This window comes from Archocentrus centrarchus, chromosome 8 (genome assembly GCF_007364275.1).
Source record: "Archocentrus centrarchus isolate MPI-CPG fArcCen1 chromosome 8, fArcCen1, whole genome shotgun sequence".
Taxonomy (NCBI): Eukaryota; Metazoa; Chordata; class Actinopteri; order Cichliformes; family Cichlidae; genus Archocentrus; species Archocentrus centrarchus.
The window spans coordinates 10,384,115-10,408,149 of NC_044353.1; the positions used below are offsets into that span (position 1 = coordinate 10,384,115).

General features: G+C 42.4%; 2 protein-coding genes across 7 annotated transcripts in view; both read right to left on the minus strand.

The window, feature by feature from the left end:
* Positions 1-42: 42 nt before the first annotated feature.
* ccdc134 (coiled-coil domain containing 134) lies at positions 43-8,678 on the minus strand. 2 transcript variants are annotated; one of them, XM_030736588.1, is made up of 7 exons: positions 8,482-8,678; positions 4,850-4,983; positions 4,506-4,627; positions 3,867-3,951; positions 3,316-3,497; positions 1,489-1,560; positions 43-1,240 (listed from the first exon to the last, which is right to left on the minus strand). In XM_030736588.1, exons 2-7 carry the CDS (start codon positions 4,950-4,952, stop codon positions 1,115-1,117), a joined length of 690 nt encoding a protein of 229 aa, XP_030592448.1. In that variant the 5' UTR covers positions 4,953-4,983; positions 8,482-8,678; the 3' UTR covers positions 43-1,114. The 2 variants fall into 2 exon arrangements, with proteins under 2 accessions (XP_030592448.1, XP_030592447.1); XM_030736587.1 differs by having other exon boundaries at positions 8,399-8,678.
* Positions 8,679-8,996: 318 nt separating this feature from the next.
* Positions 8,997-24,035, minus strand: part of mei1 (meiotic double-stranded break formation protein 1) — a 59,044-nt gene continuing 44,005 nt past the window's right edge. For all 5 annotated transcript variants that reach the window (XM_030736585.1, XM_030736584.1, XM_030736583.1 and 2 more), the window contains 6 exons: positions 23,648-23,832; positions 20,359-20,440; positions 18,553-18,659; positions 17,578-17,709; positions 10,164-10,285; positions 8,997-9,545 (listed from right to left, as the gene is read on the minus strand). In XM_030736585.1, the coding sequence (XP_030592445.1) occupies positions 9,500-9,545; positions 10,164-10,285; positions 17,578-17,709; positions 18,553-18,659; positions 20,359-20,440; positions 23,648-23,832 (674 nt within the window). In that variant the 3' untranslated portion in view covers positions 8,997-9,499. The remainder of the gene's footprint in view (positions 9,546-10,163; positions 10,286-17,577; positions 17,710-18,552; positions 18,660-20,358; positions 20,441-23,647; positions 23,833-24,035) is intronic.

Consider the following 24,035-nt stretch of genomic DNA (forward strand, 5'->3'; position numbering starts at 1 on the left):
ATATGAAGCCACATGAAGTACAAATATATATATTATTGTTTTCCTTACATATCAGAGTCACTTTATTTCATTAAATGTGTTAACAAAATGGCTTGTTCATTCTGCAGCAATGATATCTTTCTCTGGATATACATATAGTTTTTTATAACAGTCATTATTACTATGTGAAAATTACATCGATTTCAATTCTGCAGCTCTAAACCCACAAAATATGTCAATTTAAAGAAAGGAAAAAATACAGAAAAAAAACTAAAACAAAGACAAGGGACAGCTAGATGAATGTTCACGTGTGTTGTATTTCTGGTTAACAGAATAAAATAATTCAAAGGATCATTAAGGCAGAAATAACTACAAGGTTAAAAAAAATCTGAAATGATCCCCTCCAGTGGAAATAAAATGAAGTCATGGTAATATTTGTCACTATGTCACCCTCCAGGACAACACAGTGTAAAGATGTGTCCTTGTAATCTTGAGCAGCAGCAGGAATGTGAATCTGCCTGTTCACAAACACCCAATCAGAAATTCACCTAATAACTCTTAGAAATAATGAAAAGAAAAGAAAAAATCCAACAGCAATTAAGCCTAACCTAACCATAAACAGGCCACATTTAAAAAGGTCAAATTTATATTTGACAATCACACCTATTTTAAGCATATGGGGTTTTAGACACATTAAACCGATAGCAGACAATACAAAGGGGGGGGGGGGGGGTGCAAAGTTTTGAAGAAAAAATGATTATACTAAAATTAATGAATATCCCAAAGTTCATTTACATAATCTTCAAGTTATCAAAAATGAGTTTCCCTTAACTTCTTTTCCAGAGAGTTGTTTATCTTTATTTTTTTCCCCAATTCTTAAATACTGCTTTACGTACAGCAGTTCAGGCTTTTGTCAAACACGACTAACCTCCTCCTCCACTTTACATTTTTGTGTCATATTGAGGGTTCCTCTCTCGAGCACCTGGCTTTTGTACAAGTGACGGCAGCTTTTGTTTTCTTCACTGTCATCAGAGTCTACAAGTCAAGCCACCCCTTGCGGACTGTGAGCGTCTTCCTCTCCTCATCATCTTCCCCCTTCCGTTTCTCTGCTCTCCGCGCTCAATGAGCTGTAGCGCTATAGCTCGGTGCGAGAGCGGGATATGCGAGGGCCTTTCCTGATCTCTTTCCTCTTCTCCTCCTTCCGCCTCCTCTTCTCCTCCTCCCTCAGGATCTTCTGGAAAGCCTCGGCAGTGTGAAGCACCTGTGGCAGATAAGAAAGGGAGATCAAAGCTGCAATGTGAGAGCGGGAGTGTTTTCTTAGAGAATTTTATGAAAAACAAAGCAAAGATCTGTATGTGTTTCTATTCCTGCTGGTTGCAAAAGGTGTACCTAGAGAGTCTCTGGGGTATTAGAAAGCTGTTACCGAGTATCAGGCTAGAATAATAATGGATAATGGCGAAGTCATCAAGAGAGGCAAAGTGTAGAACAGCATGTACGCATCTTACTCACATCATCTCTCTCTGTGCGGTATGGGTTTATAAAGTCTGGGGATTTCTCTGTTATTCCCAGCTCCTGTGACATCTGAAAGGTGAGCAGAATAGGTAAGATGGCAGAGCAAAGACAAGAGGGGGAGATGATACATAATACTTCAAAAACAGCCAGAAAATATCACATCGCTTATTCTACAGCTAAAAAGCACTCTGATGCAATTTAAACCGCATTTTTTGTGAGTATTGCAGCTCATTCTTCATTATTTACTGCTCGTGGAGGTGGATGAAATAGAGACGAGGGAGTCGGAAACTAAGCGTGGGGTTACCGAGGCAGGAGCGAGGGCTGAACGCACACTTTCAGGACGCAAAACTGCTGCTGCTTCGAGTCTCAGAATTAATCCACTATATAATCCTCTTGGCACATTGCTAAGGTCACAGATTAATCCTGCAGGAGTGTAGTTCATTAACCCGCACATTAAACAGGGAATACCAGTTAGGCACCTTTGTTCTTTAAAGTCTGAAAGGCCAAAAATGTGGCATGGTCACAATTCATGACAAATGGCATTTTGGCAGCAATATTTGGCACACAGGCTGACACTGATGACAAATTCCACACTGGTATGACACGAGACTGCATCACTCTTCAAACCTGTAGGTTGACACCCACCGATTTTTGTGATTTTTTTTTTTCCCCTACTTGGTATAGATAACTGGAAAAGCAAACGACAGAAGCAAATTTCAATAGTGACTATGAGATAAGAAATGCATGTATAGAATCAAATCTGATTAAAAAACCCCACTAAATATTTGAGTATTTTTCTTCAAAAGCTCCTTAAGTTCTGAAATGGTTTTTCCCATCCATCCATCCATCCATCCATCCATCAGTTGTGGGGGCAGCAGTCCAAGCCAAGATGCAATGTGGAGGAGTAGCAGCTCTATTCTGAGCCCCTCCCAAATGACCGAGCTCCTTACCCTGTCTGTAAGGGAGAGCCCAGACACCTTTCGGAGGAAGCTCATTTTCACCACTTCTATTCACAATCTCATTCTTTCAGTCACTACCCAGAGCTTGTGGACATAAGTAAGGGCAGGAATGGAGAGCCGCCGGTAAATCGACAGCTTCGCTTTTATGCTCATCTGTCGTGGACCGGTACAGAGTCCACATCACTGCCAATGCCACGCCAATCTATCTGTGAACCTCCCACTCCACTCTCCTCTCACTTGTGAACAAGACCTTGAGATACTTATAGCAGCAAGTGAAGCTTTTTCGCCCTACAATTCCAGATTCTCTGAGTGGCTTTTTTTTTTTTTTTTTTAAAAACACAACCTACACTGAGCCGCAAACAAGCTGCCAGGGATAATGCTGGGTATTAGGAGCTTAAAAAAAAATCACTGTAAACCTCAACTATGCTGTTGTTCTCTGCTGTGCGCTTACTAGACACATTTATATCACTGTGCTTTGGTTTGCAGCGCGCCATTTTCTCGCAGCGTTTTGAATATTTCCATTATATTCTCCTGCAGAGAGATGCTTTCTTTTCTAATCCAAGACGTGAGCTGAAGCTGTGGGATGCAATCACTGCAAGATCAGTCAAGCTGAATTTCATGAAACCTAGTGGTGCATTGGCAAAGGAAGAATTAGGGATTAGATTTGGATCTGAATCATCACCTTTCAAGTTGGGAAACAGAGCAGTTACAGCAACTCTCGGTCTTTAGGTTTTGCTCAGTGTAATGTCAACAAACATCATCTAAATTCACCCAATCAAAAGCAAAACTAGAAACAGTTTTTGACACCCTTAATGAAAAGGATGTCGCTGGGATTGTGGCAGGAAAGGCGACTGTCTGGTCTTACGAGTGTGAGGACATGTTGGTGGGCTCCTCCTGTGAAAACGCCCGTCTGGTTACAGAAGTTCAGCCCCCAGCGCAGCAGACCGCTCCAGTCAGCGTTCCGGTCGTAGTAGTGGTGGACGATACGAGGGAAACGCAACGCCACATCGCCGAAGAACGCCGTATTCTCCACTACGTGGGAATAAGCTGGGAGGATAGCAGAAAAATAATATGAACATACACACATATATATATATATATATATATATATATATATACACACATATATATATATATATATATATATATATATATATATATATAACACACACAGAAAATGCTGAACAGAACAAAGGGAACAATGCAGCTAAAGCAACGGCTGATTTTTACACTCACACTGAGGAACCTGCACTGAAGTGGATGAAGATGGGAAAAAGAAGTGGTTTTTTTTTTTTCTGAGATGGGTAACGGAGCGCAAGACATTCAAGTCAGAGGTGTTGAGACAGAATCAGTGTGTGAAAGGCACTCAAGAGCAAGAGAAAAAGGCAAAGGCGGAGATTTAAAAGTGAATCAGACCTTCTTTGATCTTATCGTCCATGGGGAAGGGGTCATCAGGCTGCATGTTGGCCGCAACCAAGATTTGTCTGGAGTCCTCCAACACCTTAAGAAAGAAAGAAAGCTCAATATCCAGGTTTATGAATCCTCTCTGTGCTGCGTGTTAAAGCTGCTGCAGCGCAATGGGGGCTAAGAATGAAGAGCTAATTATTCTTATCATGATTTTACACACCACCCTCCACCCACAGACATTACAGCCAATGCATGATCTTTGTGGACAATATACAGAAGTGATACATTCATTGTTGTTGACACCGCAGACACATGCATAACTGTCCACTGGGAACTGGGGGCCTACAATAAATCACAGTTCCCAGTCTAGTGTAAGTGAAAGGCACTGTGAGCAGTGTGAATTCAGATTCAAGTAAAAGCGTACACATACACACACACACACACACACACACACACACTGCTGCACGTCGTGGATTTGAGGCTTTTGATTCTCTGTTGGGCTGCAAACGTTCTTATCGTTCAATCTGCTGGGAACACAAGCAGGTTGAGCTTTAGAGCTCCTGCCCTCTGATGCTAGTGGCCTTGTCTGTGCTTGACTTTGCTGCTTCCCACACGCTATATGATGTTCCATACACACACACAGAGTACCTTGAAGAGCCCTTTGAGCATGATGTCTATGATCTTGTACTGCTGGTTGATATCGTTCAGCTCCACTAGATTCTTGAGCGCATTCAGCTGATCTTTCCTCTTGGTCTCAAACAGCCGCTTGTCTGACAAGAAGAGGTCAGGAGGATAAATGCACTCTACATGGGCATAACTCACATCAGTGCACACACACACTCACACACACGCCGGCCTGTCACACTGACATGCACAGAGACACACTTGTGAAGATGCTCAAGTTCAATACTTAGTGACTTGCACACAAGCACACACAGACATAGGTGGACTGCATTTGGCAGCAGCTCTGCACGCTGACAACAGAAGGATACAGATTTCCAGGTTGGAGTCGTGTCTCGGTCGGTGCATGTCGGAGTCTGCCGAGCTGAGCGTGGCAGCGGCGAGTGCCAGGACCACTGCACTCACACTCCGCATGGTCAGCAGGGGGTGGCAGAGAGGCACTCTTCTGAACACAGGGATGATGAGCCATGAGACATTGTTTCACATCAAAATACTGTCACAGAGTTGCCTGACTTCATTCTTTCAGGTTCCATGCCCTCGAAACAGCACTGCCTGACTCTCTGCGCTTTCATATACAGCCAATAGAATAGCTTTCTTCTCCATTAATTCATTTTTCTTCTTCCAAACTACTAGAAAGGCTCTCTCTCTCTCTCTCTCGTGTGATACTTGTGGAATATGTGAAATACAGAGACATGTTGGGGATAAGTGGTCAATATGGAACACCAGAGGGTAGCCGGCATTTGAAGAGGGCCTCCGTATGTTCCTTTTAAGACACATCTGATGTCTGGCACTTGCATAATCCCCAGAGGAACTTTTACAGTCTCTATAGCAGACTCCCGCTCTGCTCTGCTCTGCTCTCTCCTCTGGCCTCTCTATTCAGAGCTGTGGCCTTCTATAGCATTTTGATTCTGTCACAACTTTCCGCTTCCTCCAAGGCTTTTCTTTTCTTCTTCATTTTTTTGTATGTTTCAAACAGAGGGATGAAAATGAGAAAATAAACGCTACAGCTAAATATAGGACCTCATCAAAGGAGAATTTGATGCGAGACAAAATTTTTAAGAAAACATTAGCAGAAAACAGAAAGAACTGGAGGGATGGAGAGGACAATGTAGATGAAAAGCTACAAGATATAATTCATATAATCCATGCATAATTTAGCAGGGGCTCCATCAATGATACTATCAGAGGGATGTAGTGGGTACGGATGGAGGGAGAGTAATATTAGGAGAAGTGGGAGGAGGAGGAGGAGGAGGGGGGTGTTGAAGCGTTTGAAAGGGGGTAGAGGAGTGGGAGACCCTGAGGGAAACAACAGCTTTCCTGGTGAATATTTCATCTACCTTTGCTAAGACACAGTGGTGAAAACGAAAGACACACAGATGGGAGAACTAGTGCGAGATAGAGGAGGTGGCTGTGGAAAACAGATAATGAACACGGGAGACTTGATTTCTGCACTAACTGGATTAATCTTTACAAATCCAGGTGCCCGTTCTTGAATTTGAAGGAGCAGGAAGTGAGCAAATGTTTCAGGGCGTGAATATTAATTTAGACTGTGTGAGTACCCTTAAGAGTCTCACTCAGATCAGAATAGGAAAAACATCTGCTCCTGGACGTTGCCTGTACATCTACTGAATGTTGATAACGCAAACAATGAGCATTTCACACTAAATCATTCTTCTGTTTAATGGCAGCGCTGGTATATTTCTGCAAAATAAAAACAGATCTCTTTTTTTTTTTCCCCCCACTTTGTTTTCATTTCATTTTGGCTTTCTCCGCTGGTCTCTGCGGTCATTTATTTCAAAATAAAACTCAAACACAACTTTGTTCATACAGAGTCAGCAGAAACAAACGTTCCTGCAGACAGCTGAGTGAAGACAATGTTCGATTAAGGCCAATTTGTGCATTCTGAGAACATCTTTTGGGTAGCTTCCCAGCTTTCTGAGAAATGCTGCACTAAATATCCTTAAGTGCTGGTCGAAAGCCTCAATATTTCTAGATAACAGCCAGGGACCGGCGGGGCTTGTCTTTCTGGTAGCAGCAGCTCGTCGGGTTATCTGATGTTCCCGTGTGCCTCCTAGCAGGCAGCCATGTAGCTCTGACAGATACATATGAGCAAAAAGGTTATCGCCGTCAAGACGTATAACTAGCAGCTGCTGATGTTTCCATGCAGAGGGGCAAAGTGCTGAGGCCGTAAGAAGCAGTGTAGGAAGGGCACTGAGCGGGGATCAATCATTTCTAATGTGGCATGGGCAGCGCAGAAGTGAGAGCTTAAATGCATCTATTAACTGTAAACAGGCAACCCTAATTACACAGGATGAGCATGTTACTCATTCTAAATCATCGGAAAAATGCACCGGTAGGGCACTTGGCTCCATCCTGAGTGAAACTGGAAAGAGCAAGAAACACTAAACTCTGCAAAAATCATCATCTGTTCACGTTAATGTTAATTTCAAGTGCCCCTTAAAAATTATGCTGCTGTGTGAGAGATGCCACCCATGCCTGACAAACAACTTGCACAATATTCATCTAGTAAATGTACCTGTCTGCCTGCATTCCTACACCCCCAACCTTTCTTACTACAGGTGTTAAGTTGTGTTGAGGGAGTTCTTTCCCACCAAGTGCAGCTCACTGAGGATCATCTTATTGCTGGGGGTTCTCTCTAGTTTTTACCTTACAATATAAAGTACCTTAAGATGACTGCTGCTGTGAAATGATCATGCATAAATAAAACTGAACTGAAAGCAGCGCACGCAGAAGAAGCAGCTTTCTTTCAAATCCTCCCGTACTGATTCCTGGACTGGAGAAACTTCCCAGAGATGTTGACAATCCAAGGTGGGAGGGTCTGGTTCAGATGTGGTCTGTCCCTGTGGCACTCGAGCAGGCGAGATGTGCTGGGGGAGGTCTGAAGGCAGAGGCAGAGTAGTTTTTGCTGAAGTCGTGTGAGCCCACGTAAATCTCTTGGCTTGGAGCTGCTAACAACAATCTCTTGGGGCAAAGAGGCTGAAGTTTGATTTCCTGTGTGGGAGATCCAGGTTCCAGCTTTGTCAGTAAAGTAGGTTACCGCATCTAATCATACACAGCCTGTGAGTGTGCCTGTACTGTGAAAACATGCATCCAGTATTCACCCAGTGTGATGAAAGATGATAATCTTCAATCAAGGACGGGAAAAAGTCCAAACCGTGAACAAGCCAGCTCTGCAACATTAATTTCAAGAAGCACAGCTGACCCTTGAGGTGAACACTGCTCCAGAGAGGATGGAAAAAGCAGGATGCCTTTCAGACAGCTGGATGTGCAGCAGGAGTGGAGCCTGGTTCCCCTCAGGCTGCCAGCCTGCTGTGGGAAGCTTGAGGTTCAAGGACTGACACATCATCTCTCTCTCTCTCTCTCTCTCTGCTTCCATCCTGGAGGCTCTCTCTCTGTCATCATTCATACAGAGGCACGGACATGCGTAATGGTGATGATGGTGGTGGATAAAGACTGTCATATGGACCATCAGATACAGATTGTTTAATTGATTGCATGTCCCCTACCTGACCTGGGTTCCTCCAGCTGCAGACTGTCTGTCTCTAACCATTGAGTAAGTGATTATATTTTAAATAGATAATTACACGGTTCTTATAAATCTGATGCACGACTACATACATTGGTAATATACACGAACACTACAATTATACATAAGTATTTATATGAGACTTCCTCACGGAGCTCACTTTTGGAAATTAAGTATTTAAAGTCGCTCCTCGACAAATCGATGCCTCCTGTCATCGCAGCCGGATCCGTCAGCCAGCCAGCGGCCAGCACAGCAGATCCTACAGATAAAGCTCTGCTGGACATTACAGCCACGAAACTCGAGCTTCACTCACCGTGTTGTAGCGAGAAACGGCAGCGCCACAAGGCAGCGATTAGCGAGCGGCGTTTTGCTCCAAAGTAAAGAGTGCAGTTTAACCTTCTTTATCGCGGCTCCGTGAGTTAAAAAGGTCGGCTCGCCGATGAGATAGACGGGACAGTCAGTTTTGCCCCCTCTGGATCCTCAGGTGACAACAACGGAGGTGGAGGCGTTCATTTACATGCGGCTCTCGCTGCTCCACTCTGCCAGCGCCACGATCGCACCGGCTGGCTCGGTCTTGGACGAATGACAGCGAGCGGGCGCTAAACACGGTGGAGAAGGAGGAGGAGGAGTGTGGTTTCCACACGGCGGAGTTAGAGAGGGACACCAGCAGAGCGTGGTGGTGATGGGGCTGCGTTCCGTTTTCGCTCAGTTTCCTCCCGGGATTACGATGCTTCCCAGCCACGTTATGAACTCTCAGGGGTATCTTATGAAAAAATGGAAGCAGGGCAGAGTAAGCGAACACGTTTGATATTTTGTTTCTCAGCTTGAGGAGCTGCTTTTCTGGGCGTTTAGTTGGTCACATTTTAACAAGGGGAGTTCTTATTTGACCATAAGAACCCCACCTTAACTCTAAAGAAATACACTGGAGCTGCCTGTTGGTACAATTGATTTTCCTGCAGCAGCCTAAAGCCTGAGAGCGGAGAGATCATCAGTGGCCATACAGTTAGAAAATAGACCACCAGAGACATTTTTACCCAGCGTTTATATCCCATACTGCTCTAAAGCACTTCACTGACAGCTTGTCCAACTGACAGCCACTACCAGACACACTGGTGGTCTCCAGGGAGTCACATTCCCATCAGCTGGCAGCTTATTTTCTGTCAGTACCCTTAAGAATCTTACTCAAATCAGAATAGGAAAAACATCTGCTCCTAGACATCAGATAACAGTCAGGGACAGTGAAGAAATGAACAAATGGATGCAGACAGTTAGTTCACTATGATGCTGTAAAACTACAGGATGTACAGTTTTAGGAGGATAACAGAAACAGCAAGTACACCAAAGTCAAACAAATGGAACAACAAAGGAACAATAACAAGAACTTTCAAAATCCACGGCCTGAACACGAGCTCGTCTACAACATGAAGTCAGACAGGCAGAGGGACACGTCTCCAACACGTCTGAAGACAAGCGTCAAGGTGCCACACACAAAGCGAGGAAGAGCAGCAGGTGTAAAAACGAAAGAGAACATTTATATTTAGAAACAAATTGAAACTATTACCAGCTGAATGCATCACTGTGTCTAAGTGCACTCTGTTACTGTTTCAGTCACTGTTAATAGGGTTCCACTTATTTGCGGTCTATCTGTTTACTATTAACATTAATTAGCACAGCAGAAAATTATGTAAAATTTTCCAGCAAAGCGGATATTAAAATGAACCCATAATGAATATACTGCACGAGAGCGTGTGGGCGGGTCAAAGGAAGAATGAGAGTGAGAGAGGAGTGTGAGGGAGGGCGAGTCAGTCAGCATGACAGATGACATGCTGACTATGAATGTACAGTAGACTGTGTGTTGTTCAACACAAAGTGAGAAGCACAACACAGGCATCTATTAAACTGCCAGAGAAAAATCAATGAAGATGCTGATGTTTAAAGTATGAGTGTCTTTCTGTGCTTTACTGTATGTGCTGCTGCTTTTACTGCACCTCCTGCTTACAGTGGCATGTTCAGAGGCTATTTGTCTTAGCAAAGTTCAGAGGTGTGCATGCATGCGTTTCATTTCAGTGGAAGGATACAGGACATTGTGGGACAGACTTGGGCTGCAGCTCTCATCAGGCATCCGCTCTGTGAGTTCCTCTATCATGTTCCTCATTTTCTGCTTGTGTTCCTCTCTGGGTAGCAGAACTCTGCTCTGGATCTGAATGAACAAAAGAAGCAAAATAAATTCCATTAAAGGCACATGTTGAAAACACATCAGATCTCAATGGGGGGTTAAAAAAAATCATGCTGGAGATCTATACTGATATGGACTGGGTAACGTGCTATTAAAGAAAGAATGCCACATTGTTTTATGGAAATGAAAATTATCAACCTACAGAAGCTGAATTCAAAGAGACCCCAAAAATCAAAGTGAAAAAAATGTTGCAGCAGGCTGGAACATTTAGCTGAAATTTCATTGCAGCAACTCAAAATGGTACTCAGTAGTTTGTATGGCCCCCACGTGCTTGTATGCATGTAGACCTGCTCCTAATGTAATGGCAAATGATGTCCTGGGGAATGTCCTCCGAGATCTGGACCAGGGCATCACTGAGCTCCTGGACAGGCTGAGGTTTAACCTGGCAGCATCAGATGGACCGAAACATAATGTCCCAGAGGTGTTCTATTGGATTTAGGTCAGGCGAGTGTGGGGGGGCCAGTCAGTGGTATTAATTCCTTAATGCTCCAGGAACTGAGGCCGGGCACTGTCGTGCACCAGGAAGAACCACTTCATCATTGTAGCATTTCATCCTGATACCTAATGGCAGTCAGGGTGCTCTTGTCTAGCCTGTAGAGGTCTATATGTCCCTTCATGGACATGGCTCCCAAGACCATCACTGACCCACCCCCAAACCAGTTAAGCTGAATGATGTTACAGGCAGCATAACAATCTCTACGGCTTCTCCAAACCCTTTCACATCTGTCACATGTGCTCAAAGTGAACCGCTCTCATCTGTGAAAAGCACAGGGCGCCAGTGGTGGACCTGCCAATTCTGTTACTCTATGGCAAATGCCAATCGGGTTCCACGGTGCTGAGCAGTGAGCACAGGGTCCACACAGGGTCCTCAGATCACCCTCATGAAGTTGATTTCTGGTCAGAGACATTCACACCAGCGGACCGTTGAAGGTCATTGTGTAGAACTCTGGCAGTGCTCATCCTGTTCCTGCATGCACAAAGAAGCAGATACCGGTCCTGCTTATGGGTTAAGGACCTTCTACAGCCCTGTCCAGCTCTCCTAGAGCAACTGTCTGTCTCCTGGACTCTCCTCCATGCTCTTGAGACTGTGCTGGGAGACACAGCAAACCTTCTGGCAATGGTATATATTGATGTGCTATCCTGGACAAGTTGGAGTACCTGTGCAACCTCTGTATGGGCCAGGTATCTCATCATGCTACCAGTACCCTACCCAAATGCAAAACTAGTGAAAAAAACAGTCAGAAAAGATGAGGAGGGAAAAATGTCAAACCATTCATGTTCTGGGGGTTGTCTCATTGTTGCCCCTCTAGTGCACCTGTTGTTAATTTCACTAACAACAAAACAGCAGAAACTGATCAACAACCCCCTCTGCTACTTATCTGACCAGATCAGTATTCCAGAGGTTTAACTGACTTGATGCTGAACTCTGATCAAAAAGTGTTCCTTTAATTTTTTTTGAGCAGTATACATTTTATAGGCAACCTATTATAATTATATCTAGCCTGAGCTTTGGGTCATAGGGATTACTTGCACTTACACCGATCTCATTTCTTGAAACTTTATATATATATATATATATATATATATATATAAAAAAATATATATTTATATATAAATATATATTTATATATATATATATATATATATATATATATATATATATATATATATATATATATATATATATATATATACACACACACACACACACACACACACACACACACATATACATACATGATCCACTTATGTTTGCTTTAACCTCAGCAAAAATCTGTATTTCAGCTGTCATAAGCATATAGAGAATAAAAAATGTATGCAAAGCAGCAAACAGGACTGAAGATGCAGCTATGTACTGTAGGGAACAGTGAACATTTGCCATAAGCAGCAAAAAAAAATCTGGGAGGGAAAATATTCACAATCAACAGAAAACTTTCAAAGTTTGTAGAGTTTCTTCCACAGTCTGAGTAGCTCCAACAGAGAAGCAGACTTACGATGCAAGACTTACTGCTCATCCTTGCTCATGAGGGTGCAGCAAGAACCCAGACTGAGCTATAACTGATCAGCTCTCTGCAGACACCTGAGGTTCAGAGACTTACTAAAGGTCATTTCAAAGTATGTGAGTGAATCCCAACACATATTTCAGTTGTTTTTTTGTTTTTTTTAAGTCAAAGTCAAATCAGTTTTTATTTGGCAGCAGCTCCCTTTAAATTACTCAAGAGGATGGTGTGTTCAGGAGGGCAGAATTAAAAAAAGGGCTCCAATCCTGTTCAGTAATTGAAAAGGAGCAACAGGGGAGCCAGAGGTGAATGAAGCAGAGTTAGTGGGGTGAAAACAATTGGGAGAATAAAAAATGGAGGAAACAAAGAAACTCAGGGAGGAATGGAAAAGCTAGCAAGTAAATACTGTACTATCTATGCAGTCATTCTTAACACTCTCCAGTGGATCATACAAACATGCACTGAGTGCCTACGAGAAAGTTAAAGTTAAGACTTTTTAATGACACTTTAGATTAAATTTAAAACTAAACTTGGGATGGAAATAAACCAGTCCCCACCAAACCATCGAGGATTTTTGTAATTTTGAAAGAACTGTTAGCTAACAGTTACCTAATGTATCTTACCAGGTAGATGTTACCATCAACTGTTTTTGCACAACTAAAAGCAGCCTGAGAGAGTTTGCTGCACTATGAAGAACAACCTGGACGATGCAGCAGCTTAGCAAAAACGACAAGGAGCAAAAAGGAAGCGTGCGTGAACTGGAAAGTCTCACACTGAAACATGTCAGACCTGTCCAAACTCAGTTTAGGACAATTAACTCAGTACTGGCAAAATCAACAGTACTGTCTTGAGCCACACCTAATCTCTTTTTATTTTGCTAGGAAATGTGAAAATAGGTGCAGTGATTGATTGAAATGTGTAAGCATACATGAAAATACAGTGTAAAAGAAAAAAAATAGAGTTTGTACAATTCAAACCAGCTTGTTAGTCAATATTTGGTGTGACCACCTTTATTCTTCAGCACAGGCTGAACTCTCTGAGGCAGCTTTCTGCTCATTTCTTTAAGCAGTCTTCAGGAATAGTTCTCCAGGCTTCTTGAAGGACATTCAAAGCTCTTCTTTGGATGTTTCTGCCTTTTGTTCTGTTCTCTGTCAGGATGATCCCACACTGCTTCAATAATGTTGAGTTCCGGGCTCTGGGGAGGCCAATCCATGACTGATAGTGTTCACTTGTGTGTTTTTCTATCCAGGTATGCTTTTTACTGCATTGACAGTGTGTTTGGGATCACTGTCGTGGTGAAAAATGAAGCTGTTGCCAATCAGGAGCTTTCCTGATGGTACTTTTCTGCATTCATAATTCCATAATTTTTGACAAGATCTCCAACACCACTGGCTGAAATGCAGCTCCAAACCATGACAGAACCTCCACTGTGTTTTACAGATGACTGTAGACACTCACTGTTGGACCTCTCTCCTGACCTCCTCTGTACACATTGTTTGAATTTGAATGAATAATTTCAAGTTCAGATTCACCACTCCATCAGACCTGTTGTCACTGATTTTCAGTCCAGTTCTTGTGTAATGTGGCATACCTCAGCCTTTTCTCCCTGTTTCCCTTCCTTGAGAATGGCGTCTTCACAGCCACCCTTCCACTGAGACCATTTCTGATGAGGCTTCAGTGAACAGTAGATGGATCAGCTGAAGCTGAAGGTCCAGATGCATCTCTCAGGTTCTGCCACTTATCCAGTTTCCTCAAACATTTTTTATGGACACACTGCACACCATGCTGAGATATGCCAAGTTTTCTGCTAAAAGTTCTTTGGGAATCACCTTGTTGGTGTAAAAATACTATTTTATGTTTGTTAAACTGTGTTATCTTTGGAATCTTTCATAGAATCCACTGAAGAAATGGGAAAAAATTATGTATTTTGTGACAGGCTGCTAGTAACAAAGTGCCTAAAGATACAATTTAAAATGGGTTCTTTGCTAAGTTGTCTGTTATACAATACCAGTTTATTCCTTGAGCTAGGTGACTACTGTATGCTTGAATGACTCATAGGTCAGATCATTTTCAGAGGAAAAAAACATTCCTCTGAAAATGATCAGCTACAAGGACTGAACTGAAAATGAGTGAAAAAAAGCAGCCAGTGTCCAAAGAAGAACTTTGAAAGACCTTCAGAAAGCTGGAGAACTACTGCTCAAAACCACTATAAAAATTACAAGAAAGTCTGGCTCCTTGGAAACATAAAGATAAAGAAATGAGGGGTGACTCAAGACTTTTGCACAGTACTGCATTTTGAAGGCCTATTTATTAGAAATGTATATTTAGGATGTTTTGGGGCCAGTTAGAGACTGTAAAATGTGGACTGGAAATAAGCATGGGTTAAACCCAGAAATGCAGCTTGCAAACACAAAGGGTGATGTGTGCTCACTGTATGTACATGCAGTCACACCGGTGACTGTTCTGTCAGGTTTCATGGGGACGAAACAAGAAACAAAACCAATACTATGACACTAGATAATTTATAATCATGCACAGAGCACGTCCTCGTGAAGTGAGACTTCACTTTCGTCCAAAAGACGGATCAACAAAACCTCTGAAAACTGTGAAGCTCATCTGTGAAAATGTGTGATAGAAGATCAGCAGAGATGACAGGGGACAAAAATCACACTGTTTTGAGACTGTTAAGAGAAGTATGTCACATTGAACCCTGCCTTACTGACTTAACACACATATAGATACACACACACACACACATATACACACACACACACACCTACACAAGCCACAGACGCATGCATTCACAGTTCATGATTGCCTGGAACACAGTGCACTGGGAGCTGCAATGTGTGCCATCATTCTGTCACTCCTCTTGACTCTGAGCTACTTTCAGAATACCAAAAACATTTCTGGTCCTACACATGATGCCATATTAGAGCTATGCAATCTGATGTGGCTGCTATTCTTGAAGCAAATCCAACTGGGCTTCATGCATTTGCTGCAAAGCTAACTAGGGTAACAACAATATTCACCTCATGTGGAAACGTATTTTTTTTTCCACAGAGAATGCACCAGCTTGAAACCAGTTCAGATATAATAAGAGTGATTTGGCAAATGGTACTAACAATACGAAGAGCCCGTGCCAGTGCTGTGATCACAGCTGAGCGGGGGGGGGTATCATAGTGGAGCACAGTTGTTTCCATCAGTTTCTTTTTTAAACTCACCTTCATGATCTGTGGGGGAAAAAATGAGTAATTTCCATTTTCAAATACCACTAGCATTTGTTCTGCTGGCAGAAAATACCGACAAACTGCAATACAACAATATGATGGGTAGAAAAGTTCGGCAAATAAACCGCAAATATTTCTGTGCCACTCAAATTAGTATAACTGCATGAGCCACGAACATCACCCAGTATAAACTTGTAAAGATTTTTTGAGACCCTTTTCCTAAATGGCCCAACAGCTGTGAGATTTGGTTAAAATGTAACATGGCCTTACAAAGACTTGAAATCAGCCTTATTTCAACAATGAATTCATGCTTAACAAACTGAGCAGCTTTCCACTGATTAGAGGTCTAAAATACATCTAAATGGTACACCAATTAAATGATTATTAATTTTGTATTTACGAACATCTTATGTATGTTTCTGTCACATTGTGTGTTGCATGTCGAGCTTTTTCCTACAGGCCCGTGGACAGAGAAAAGCATGCCTCAAACCGAAAAGGATCTCACTTAAAAGCTGCTAGCCATCTGAGGAGATTGAAAAGGTGTTGATATGAGTGTAACTGGCTGTCTTGCGACGTGTTAGCCCTGCCAGAGGCCATAACACCAGTGCTGTATCATCTGAGATACCCCCTGATCCTATTTGGATAAGAAAAAGGGCATAGTAGAGATGCCCTTTCACTTTTCAAGCACATTAAGACATAAAAGGACATCTTTATGTAGACATCTTTTCAACGATTTGAAAAGGTGACTTTTAACCTCTCACTTTTCAACCAAATCTCAATGTTGTTTTGAAGTAGACCAGTCAGCTTTTCAGCAAGTTTTTGCTGTGTGGGATGCTGGTATTTTTCTGATTTCACTCAAGTTTGATTGACCCTTCGGTCTGCTGCGCTCAGGGATGGAGAGGAGAGGCCCAGAGACACTTAAATGCAACTGTATTGTTAGCTCAAAGTTCAGTAATTAATTGTACATGCACAACAATTACTGAACAACATAAACATGAGTTTTAATTAATCACTGTCCATCCAGCAGATGCATTCAGACCTATGACAGTCATCTGTAAATTGACATCCACCAGGGAAAAAAATGTCCACTGAGATGCAAACTGATTTTTTCCTGATATAATGCTTTGCAGTGACAAGATTTAACACGCGGAGGTACAGAGATAGCAACTTTAATTCTTTAGAGTTTGGCTTCCAGGAGGTAGTGAGATAGTATTAAGTTTAAATAGCACCCTGGCTCGTCAGCTCAAACAACAGTTAACTTGACTAAACGTTTGCCTTGGTAGTTACCTGATTTGCAAACTTGAACATACACGACACATCAGGAAAAAATTCAGGAACGCGTTCTTGCCCACAACAGATGAATGATGCAAAGTGTGCTAAGGCAAAATCAACATCATAATGTCTGATGAATATTATAATGATTTGAATAATTCAGAGCTTGTTTGTTACTTTTTTTTCAATCTTTTTCCTGCTGGGAGTCGTGATTAATCGGTTTTGCATTTCTAATGAAAAAATAATTTTCACCTTGACTTGAGGTGGAATATATGATGTGATTAATGCTCATACAGGTCGGGCTTTATTTTCTTATTTTCCATTTGTTACTTTTATCTATTGCACATGTTCTAATCTAATTCAAACTAAAAAAAAAAATATTGATTACAAACCACAGACTTACATTTGATCTTTTTTTTTAAAGATTTTAAACTACCTGAAATAATTGCCCTGCTGCTGTGAAAAATGCTGGTGTTTTAACTGCACCAACCTATCTGGTCTCCTTGGTGCATATTTCCCCTGCTGCCTTTGTATATTCTGCCCATGTTGCTTTTCACATACAAATTGCAAATATGAACACTACATGATTCCTGCTAAAACTGAACTTTGTATGATTCCTTTTCTAATTAATTCATTTGAGGAATGTAGGTATCCACAGGTAACAGAAGACCTGTTGTTTTAAGATCCTCTCCTATTTTATCTGTGTGTGTGTGTGTCGGTGTGTGTGTGCGCGTGCGTGCGCACAAAGGTTTACCTGTGTCAGCAGCAGTCTTAGCACCTGTTCTGCTTCCCTGTCGAGCTCCTTCACCCCCCTCCTCTCCACTGCCTCCATCACCAGGAGCAGTTCAGGCTCCCGTAGCACTGCTGTCCTGCTGTCCTGCAGCAGCTGCAGAGGACACAAGCACACAAACAGAAGCACATACACATGTACCAACGCACATCCTGCACAGATGTACATTACTGTGCACTACAGTACAGTGCTACAAAAAAAAAAAAAAGTGAGGGAACACTTGATTATCACAGTATGGCACAAAGTGAATTACGCTTCAGGGTTATTAATCTGCCCAGTTAGGAAACAAAAACCATTGTGAATCCATTTCATCTGCTTTAGTGTAAATGAAAGTGTCAACTGGAGAGGCAGCAACCAGATATCACCTAAAAAGGAAGTGGTTTTGCATGCAGTGGCCACAGACTATTGCGCTCTCATTGTCCCACCTGACTGATTTTTCACTCATTCTGCTTTTGTAAAATGAAGATGCTTTCATAAATGATGCCACAAATGACTTGCTTACAATTATCTCATTCAAACACATCTCATCTGAGTATCTGGTGTGACTGCCTTTTGCACTGAAAACAAGTTCTCCTCAGTACCTGATTAAACTTTTGTCACAGAGCTGCTCTGCTCTATTAAATCTTCTTCATTTTTGTTTATTTGTTGGAATTTTTGACAAAATGCTTTAAGTCTGAAATTTGGATGGGTGGAATGGGTGGCTCACAGGGCCACAGCAGACCAGTAGTTCCAAGTAGTCCAATAGTTCCAACCCTGAGTTGAATGAACAATAAATAAAGTGAGCTCACTCTAGATATAGTACTGATTTTTCTTTTATTTTGATGTGCCATACTGTGTCAGGAATCACTGCACTATATTCACTTTCATGTGATCTAAATGCTTCTTTAAATACTTCTGCTATCAATTCACTTGGATTTGTGTGTGTATAAAATATCTTACAAGTGTGATGAATTTGAGAATGGCAGGATGCAGAAGGCAGCTCCTTCCTGAGCTGAGCAGGCTGTGGAGGAGAAATCGACTCCATGGTTGACACACCACATGCTCGGCTACGCCACATGCACAAATAATGAACACAAGGGGAGAAAAACGACAAGGCCACTCAGTTTTATTTTGTTCTGCTTTTCCTGGTGCAGGTACTGAAACTGGTTGAAGCTAAAAAAGCTACATCATCACATACAGCATGTGAGTAAAGTCAAACATGCTATTGTTGAAAATGACAAATAATGGCACATAACATTCGCAATTGCTACTTCAACCTCTCATACAGATATGCAAATATGTAAATTATTTCATACACACCATATATTGATGAGTTCAGAAGTTAAAAAATACTCATACCTACTGTAAATTTACTTACAGTTACACTATGTTGTCAAAAGTATTTACTCATCATTGGTGCCCGGGTGGTTCAGTGGTGGAGCACGCGACCACATGCATATGCCGCGGTGCGGGCGACGCGGGTTTGATTCCTGGCCTGTCACCAGTTTGCCTGCTTGTCTTCCACTTTATCTGTCTCCCTCTACTGCTGATAAAAGCCGCTGTGGCCAAAAATGTTAATGTTAAAATTCGTGCATTCACACGAATATGAACTTAAGTGACATCCGTTTCTTAATCCATAGGGTTTAATATGATGGCAATGTAACAGCTTCAACTCTTCTGAGCTTTCCACAGGTTTAGGAGTGTTTATGGGTATTTTTGTCCATTATTCCAGAAGCACATTTGTGGGATCAGACACTGATGTTGGATGAGAAGGCCTGGCTCATAGTCTCCACTCTAATTCATCCCAAAGATGTTCTGTCAGGTTGAGGTCAGGACTCTGTGCAGGCCAGTCAAGTTCTTCCACACCAAACTCACTCATCCATGTCTTTATGGACCTGCTTTGTGCACTGGTGTGCAGTCATGTTGGAACAGGAAGGGGCCATCCCCAAACTGTTCCCACAAAGTTGGGAGCATGAAATTGTCTTGGTATGCTGAAGCATTGAGTTCCTTTCACTGGAGCTAAGGGGCCGAGCCCAACTCCTGAAAAACACCCCCACACCATAATCCCCCCTCCACCAAACTTTACACTTGGTTCAATGCACTCAGACAAGTACCGTTCTTCTGGCAACCATCAAACCCAGACTCATCCATCAGATTGCCAGATGGAGAAGTGTGAGTCCTCACTGTTCTTGAGCTGATCTGAAAACCAAATGAAGTTTGCAGGTCTGTAGCGACTGACTCTGCAGAAAGTTGGTGACCTCTGTGCACTGTGCACCTCAGCATCCGCTGACCCCACTCTGTAATTTAACATGGTCTACCACTTCATGGCTGTTGTTCCCAATCACTTCCAATTTGTTATAATCCCACTAGATGACTGTGGAATATTTAGTATTGAGGAAATTTCATGACTGGACTTGTTGCACAGGTGGCATCCTATCACAGTACCACGCTGGAATTCACTGAGCTCCTGAGAGCGACCCATTCTTTCACAAATGTTTGTAGAAGCAGTCTGCATGCCTAGATGCTTGATTTATACACCTGTGGACATGGAAGTGACTGGAACACCTTTGGATGGGTTAGTGATGGATGAGTGAATACTTTTGGCAATATAGTGTACTTTCCACAGCTTTACATCTCATACTCATAAAACGTGCTGCCTCTCAAATCCCCCTTAAATATATACATTTGTAATTTTTTCTCTCTTTTTCTGTGGACGTGCAGATTATCCTCACTCACTCCCTCTTTCTCCATCACTCTGTTTGATACCTGTAGCGGGACTTTTTCTCTGAAGGAAGCCCAGCAGGGAGCTCAGACAGTTGACTGAGGCTCGCAACAGCAAGTCGTGCTTCTGAGGAGAAAGAGACACATTAAGGTAAAACTTGAGAGAGAAATCATTTACAAAAAAAGGGGAAAAAAAAAATCTCTCAGCTTTAAAATGTCAAATCACTGCAAGTCAGAGAAACAGCAGGAATATAATATGTGCTTGTGTGCTCTCACTGGTAGAAATGGGCACAATGGCAGCAACAGATGAATAAGAGGAAGAAACACAGATACATGCTCTCCAACAGATGGATATACAGTCAGCAAAGAAAGGGGAGAAGAAGGGAACACCAGAGAGAGTGACTGAGTGAGGTTTTAATAATGCATGACTCTCCCACAGTGTCAGGGCTGACACTGAGCACTATGTAGTGTCCAAAAATACTGAAGTAGGCCACGCAGATATATAGATGACAGTGGAGAGTTGCACTATAATCCATAAGCAGTGAGGAGGAGACAGCTGAAGAAAGCAGTCAAGAGGATGAGTTGGAGAGAATGAGAGTGCAAGGGAGGTGAAGTGTGTAGAGGTAAGAGCGCGGTTAGATGAGAGGAGGGCAAATAAGGACATAAAGATAAAAGGAGAGGTTAAAACGAGAGCAAAGAACAAGCGAGGAGAAAGGGAGAGCAGCGCAGAGTCAAGAAAAGTATGTGTGGGAGAGGGAATGAGAGAAAACAAGTGGCGAGGAGAGGAGGGGAACTCGGGAGCCGCAGTGATTCCTTCTGCTGCTGAATCGGAGCATCGAGAGGAAAGAGAGCAAGAAAGAAGTGCGAGGAGGAGAGCAGGGAGCTCATATCAGCTGCTGAACAGCAGACTACAGAGCACTGAAGCATAGAACTGAAACTCAGTTCAGCACTACAGCTTCTCACGGAGAGAGGAAATGCTGCTAGTGTGGAACCAGAGGCCGATATGCTGCAGCACAGAAAAAAAAAACCACCAAAAAAACTGAGTACAGGCATGACACAGAAACTACCCAACAGTTCCACATATTTCATCAAGAAAACTAGACTATAGAAAAGATTCTTGATGATTTCTTTGACAAAGGGGATTATCTGCTGGTTTTACTGCTGCTTCTTTGGGTTAGTCATACTTTAGATCATGTTGGTTTTTGCTTAATGCTGGTTGCAACTTAGCAGAAGTAGTCTCCTCGTCTCTTTAATGTAAAATGCATGTTGATGGGGCTTTACTCTGCTGCTTCTGTAATAAACAACCAAAGCTGTTACACCAGCAACATGTAATAATAATGTAGCGACAGATGTGATTGCACTGGATTTGTGCGCCATGCCACTACGCTAACTGTTAAATCAATTGGAATCTCATTTCCTGCACAACTGTGTTTGTGAAAGGCAGGTTCAATGTCACTCTGTAAAGATTTTAAAGATTACCTTTGTGTTACTTCTGCTGTGGAATAAAGGGCAAGAGGAGAGTGAAATGAATGTGGAGGAGGGGGTTGGGTTTCATAATATGAGCATTTAAGCTGTCATCTGTATATTGTATCTGGTGATAGACAGACACTGTTAATGCCTTTGAGAAACCATATGTGCACACACTGATATTCTCATTCCATTTGTTGCATATGTGCATGTGATTTATAGAGGGTGTGCATCTTTCTCTAGTTTTTCATTACGTACCTCTGCTGACAGAGCCACCACTAAAGGCACAGTTTTACAGTTAAATGTCCTAGACCAGCACACTGGGTACTGTAGTGCTCGAGCTTTCATTACAACACAGGAATTTACTGTAGCCTGTTTTGTTAATTCATACCTTCCATAAACAAGAGCTGTAGGAAATGCAGTGTTGCCGTAAAAGTCTCACATGCACCATAATTACTACTTTTCTAATCATTACTTCAAATTTACCCTAAATGCAAACCTACCCTGAAATGTATGATTTACATCATCAAGAATTATTCTGACTCCAGAAGCGAGGCAGATTTACGCCCACACAACATGAGTAATATAGTAATCTTTTACCACTGCAGATTTTACATGCGCTTCGTCTCTCATGTCTCCTACACTATATGGGGCTTTTTTCATTTCTCTTTGTGCCTTCATGTCTCCTCTGTCCTCCTTCCTGTGACCCAAAAATCAATCTCGGTGCTCCATCTTGAAGGATGTCTCAGCTCCTAACATGCATCAGCAGGAGGAAAGGAATGAGGAGCGAAGAGGCTTGCTGGAGAAGTTATGATCCAGGATGACATGTGTGGAAGTGTTTTTATGCACAATGCACAGAGGCGTGACAGGGAGCAGGAACATGGCAGGAGGAGGATTCTACAGATACGTATTCCCTGATGAAAAGTAGTCTAACATCTGTACATTAGTGTCACACTGAGTTTCATTGTGTATTTAATTTAAATGTAGGCTTAAATATAAAATATTCTATGAAGGAAGGAGGGAGGAACTAATGTGCAAGGAGATTAGGTGAGGATCAGGTGAGGAAAGGAATCAAGGATCTACAAGCCAAGCAATAAAAAGGGGGACGGGTGTTGGTCTCTTGTTATCTCTGATTACAACAGACGATAACAGCCTTTGGAGTGTGCTAGTAGGTAGAGGAGGACAACTGCCCGAGGGCAATATGCATGGGCCATTTACTGGGCTGATAACAGGCAAATTGGATGTACAGACAGACAGAGGAGAGGTTATAACCTGCAAATATCCCATCCCTGCAACTCCAGCAAGCTGGCATAGAACATGTTTCCCAGTTGATTTAAGAAGCAAACTATAATTCATGAAGTCAAAGCCAGGCTGCCTGGGAGAAAACCAGGAATCCTAACTGCTACACCATATGGGACTGTGGTACACAAGACATAGGTAATATATTGTATCTAGCCATCTAGTGAAAGCTTTAAAACAGTGGCAAGTTGTTGATATTGCAGACTGATCAAGAAGGTTGTGTGACTGGTTCAGGTTGGTCTGTTTGTTTGTCTCTTTGTTGGCAAGTTTGCTCAAAAAGATTTTTACCACACGTGGGTTAAAGGGCCAAAAATGATTTAGGCTCTGTAACTGAATCCAGATCCAGGAATTATTGGAAGAATTCTTTAACAATGGCAAAATGAGACATTTTGAGAACCCCCCCCCCCCCCCCCCCCCCCCCCCCCAAAAAAAAGTGAGTCACTGTCATAATGTTCTCAAGAAAATGTGACAAACTGAACCAGATCCAGATATCCTTCTGCACCCACAGACTCAAATCATGCATTGTATCAACACACACATACATATCCATACCACCCAGTACTACTACCTGCAGAAGGAGTCCACTGAGAGCAGTTGATAGGTGCTGGGCCCCTCTGGAGCCAAGTGGGTACAAAGCACCATCTTCAACCCCAAGGGGTCTGGATCCAATCAAACCAGCACCAGTGCTCAGACACACAACTTCTGATGCCAGGTCAGCATCAAGCAGAGCCTGCAGCAACCTCAGGTAGCTGACTGGTAAGAGAAAATTGGAGAGGAAAACAGTGAATGTCTGAAAAGTAGAGTGAATGAAGTGATTGAAAGAATTCCTAAACAAGGGAGGATGAGAGAAAGAGAGAAGGTATACAAATGTGGAGGACAAGGCCACAGGAGAAACAGGCCCACAACACAACAGAAGGCAATGAGTATGTGAATAAAAACTGAAAAAGATGGTAACA

Bases quoted from the DNA above. Each gene is read 5' to 3' on its own strand.
- ccdc134 (XM_030736588.1), bottom strand. From the start codon at position 4,952: ATGCGGAGTGTGAGTGCAGTGGTCCTGGCACTCGCCGCTGCCACGCTC. The intron at 3,952-4,505 runs GTACTCTGTGTG...TTCTTTCTTAAG, and splicing joins TGCTCAAAGGGCTCTTCAAG to GTGTTGGAGGACTCCAGACA. The intron at 1,241-1,488 runs GTGAGTAAGATG...TATCTGCCACAG, and splicing joins ACCGCACAGAGAGAGATGAT to GTGCTTCACACTGCCGAGGC.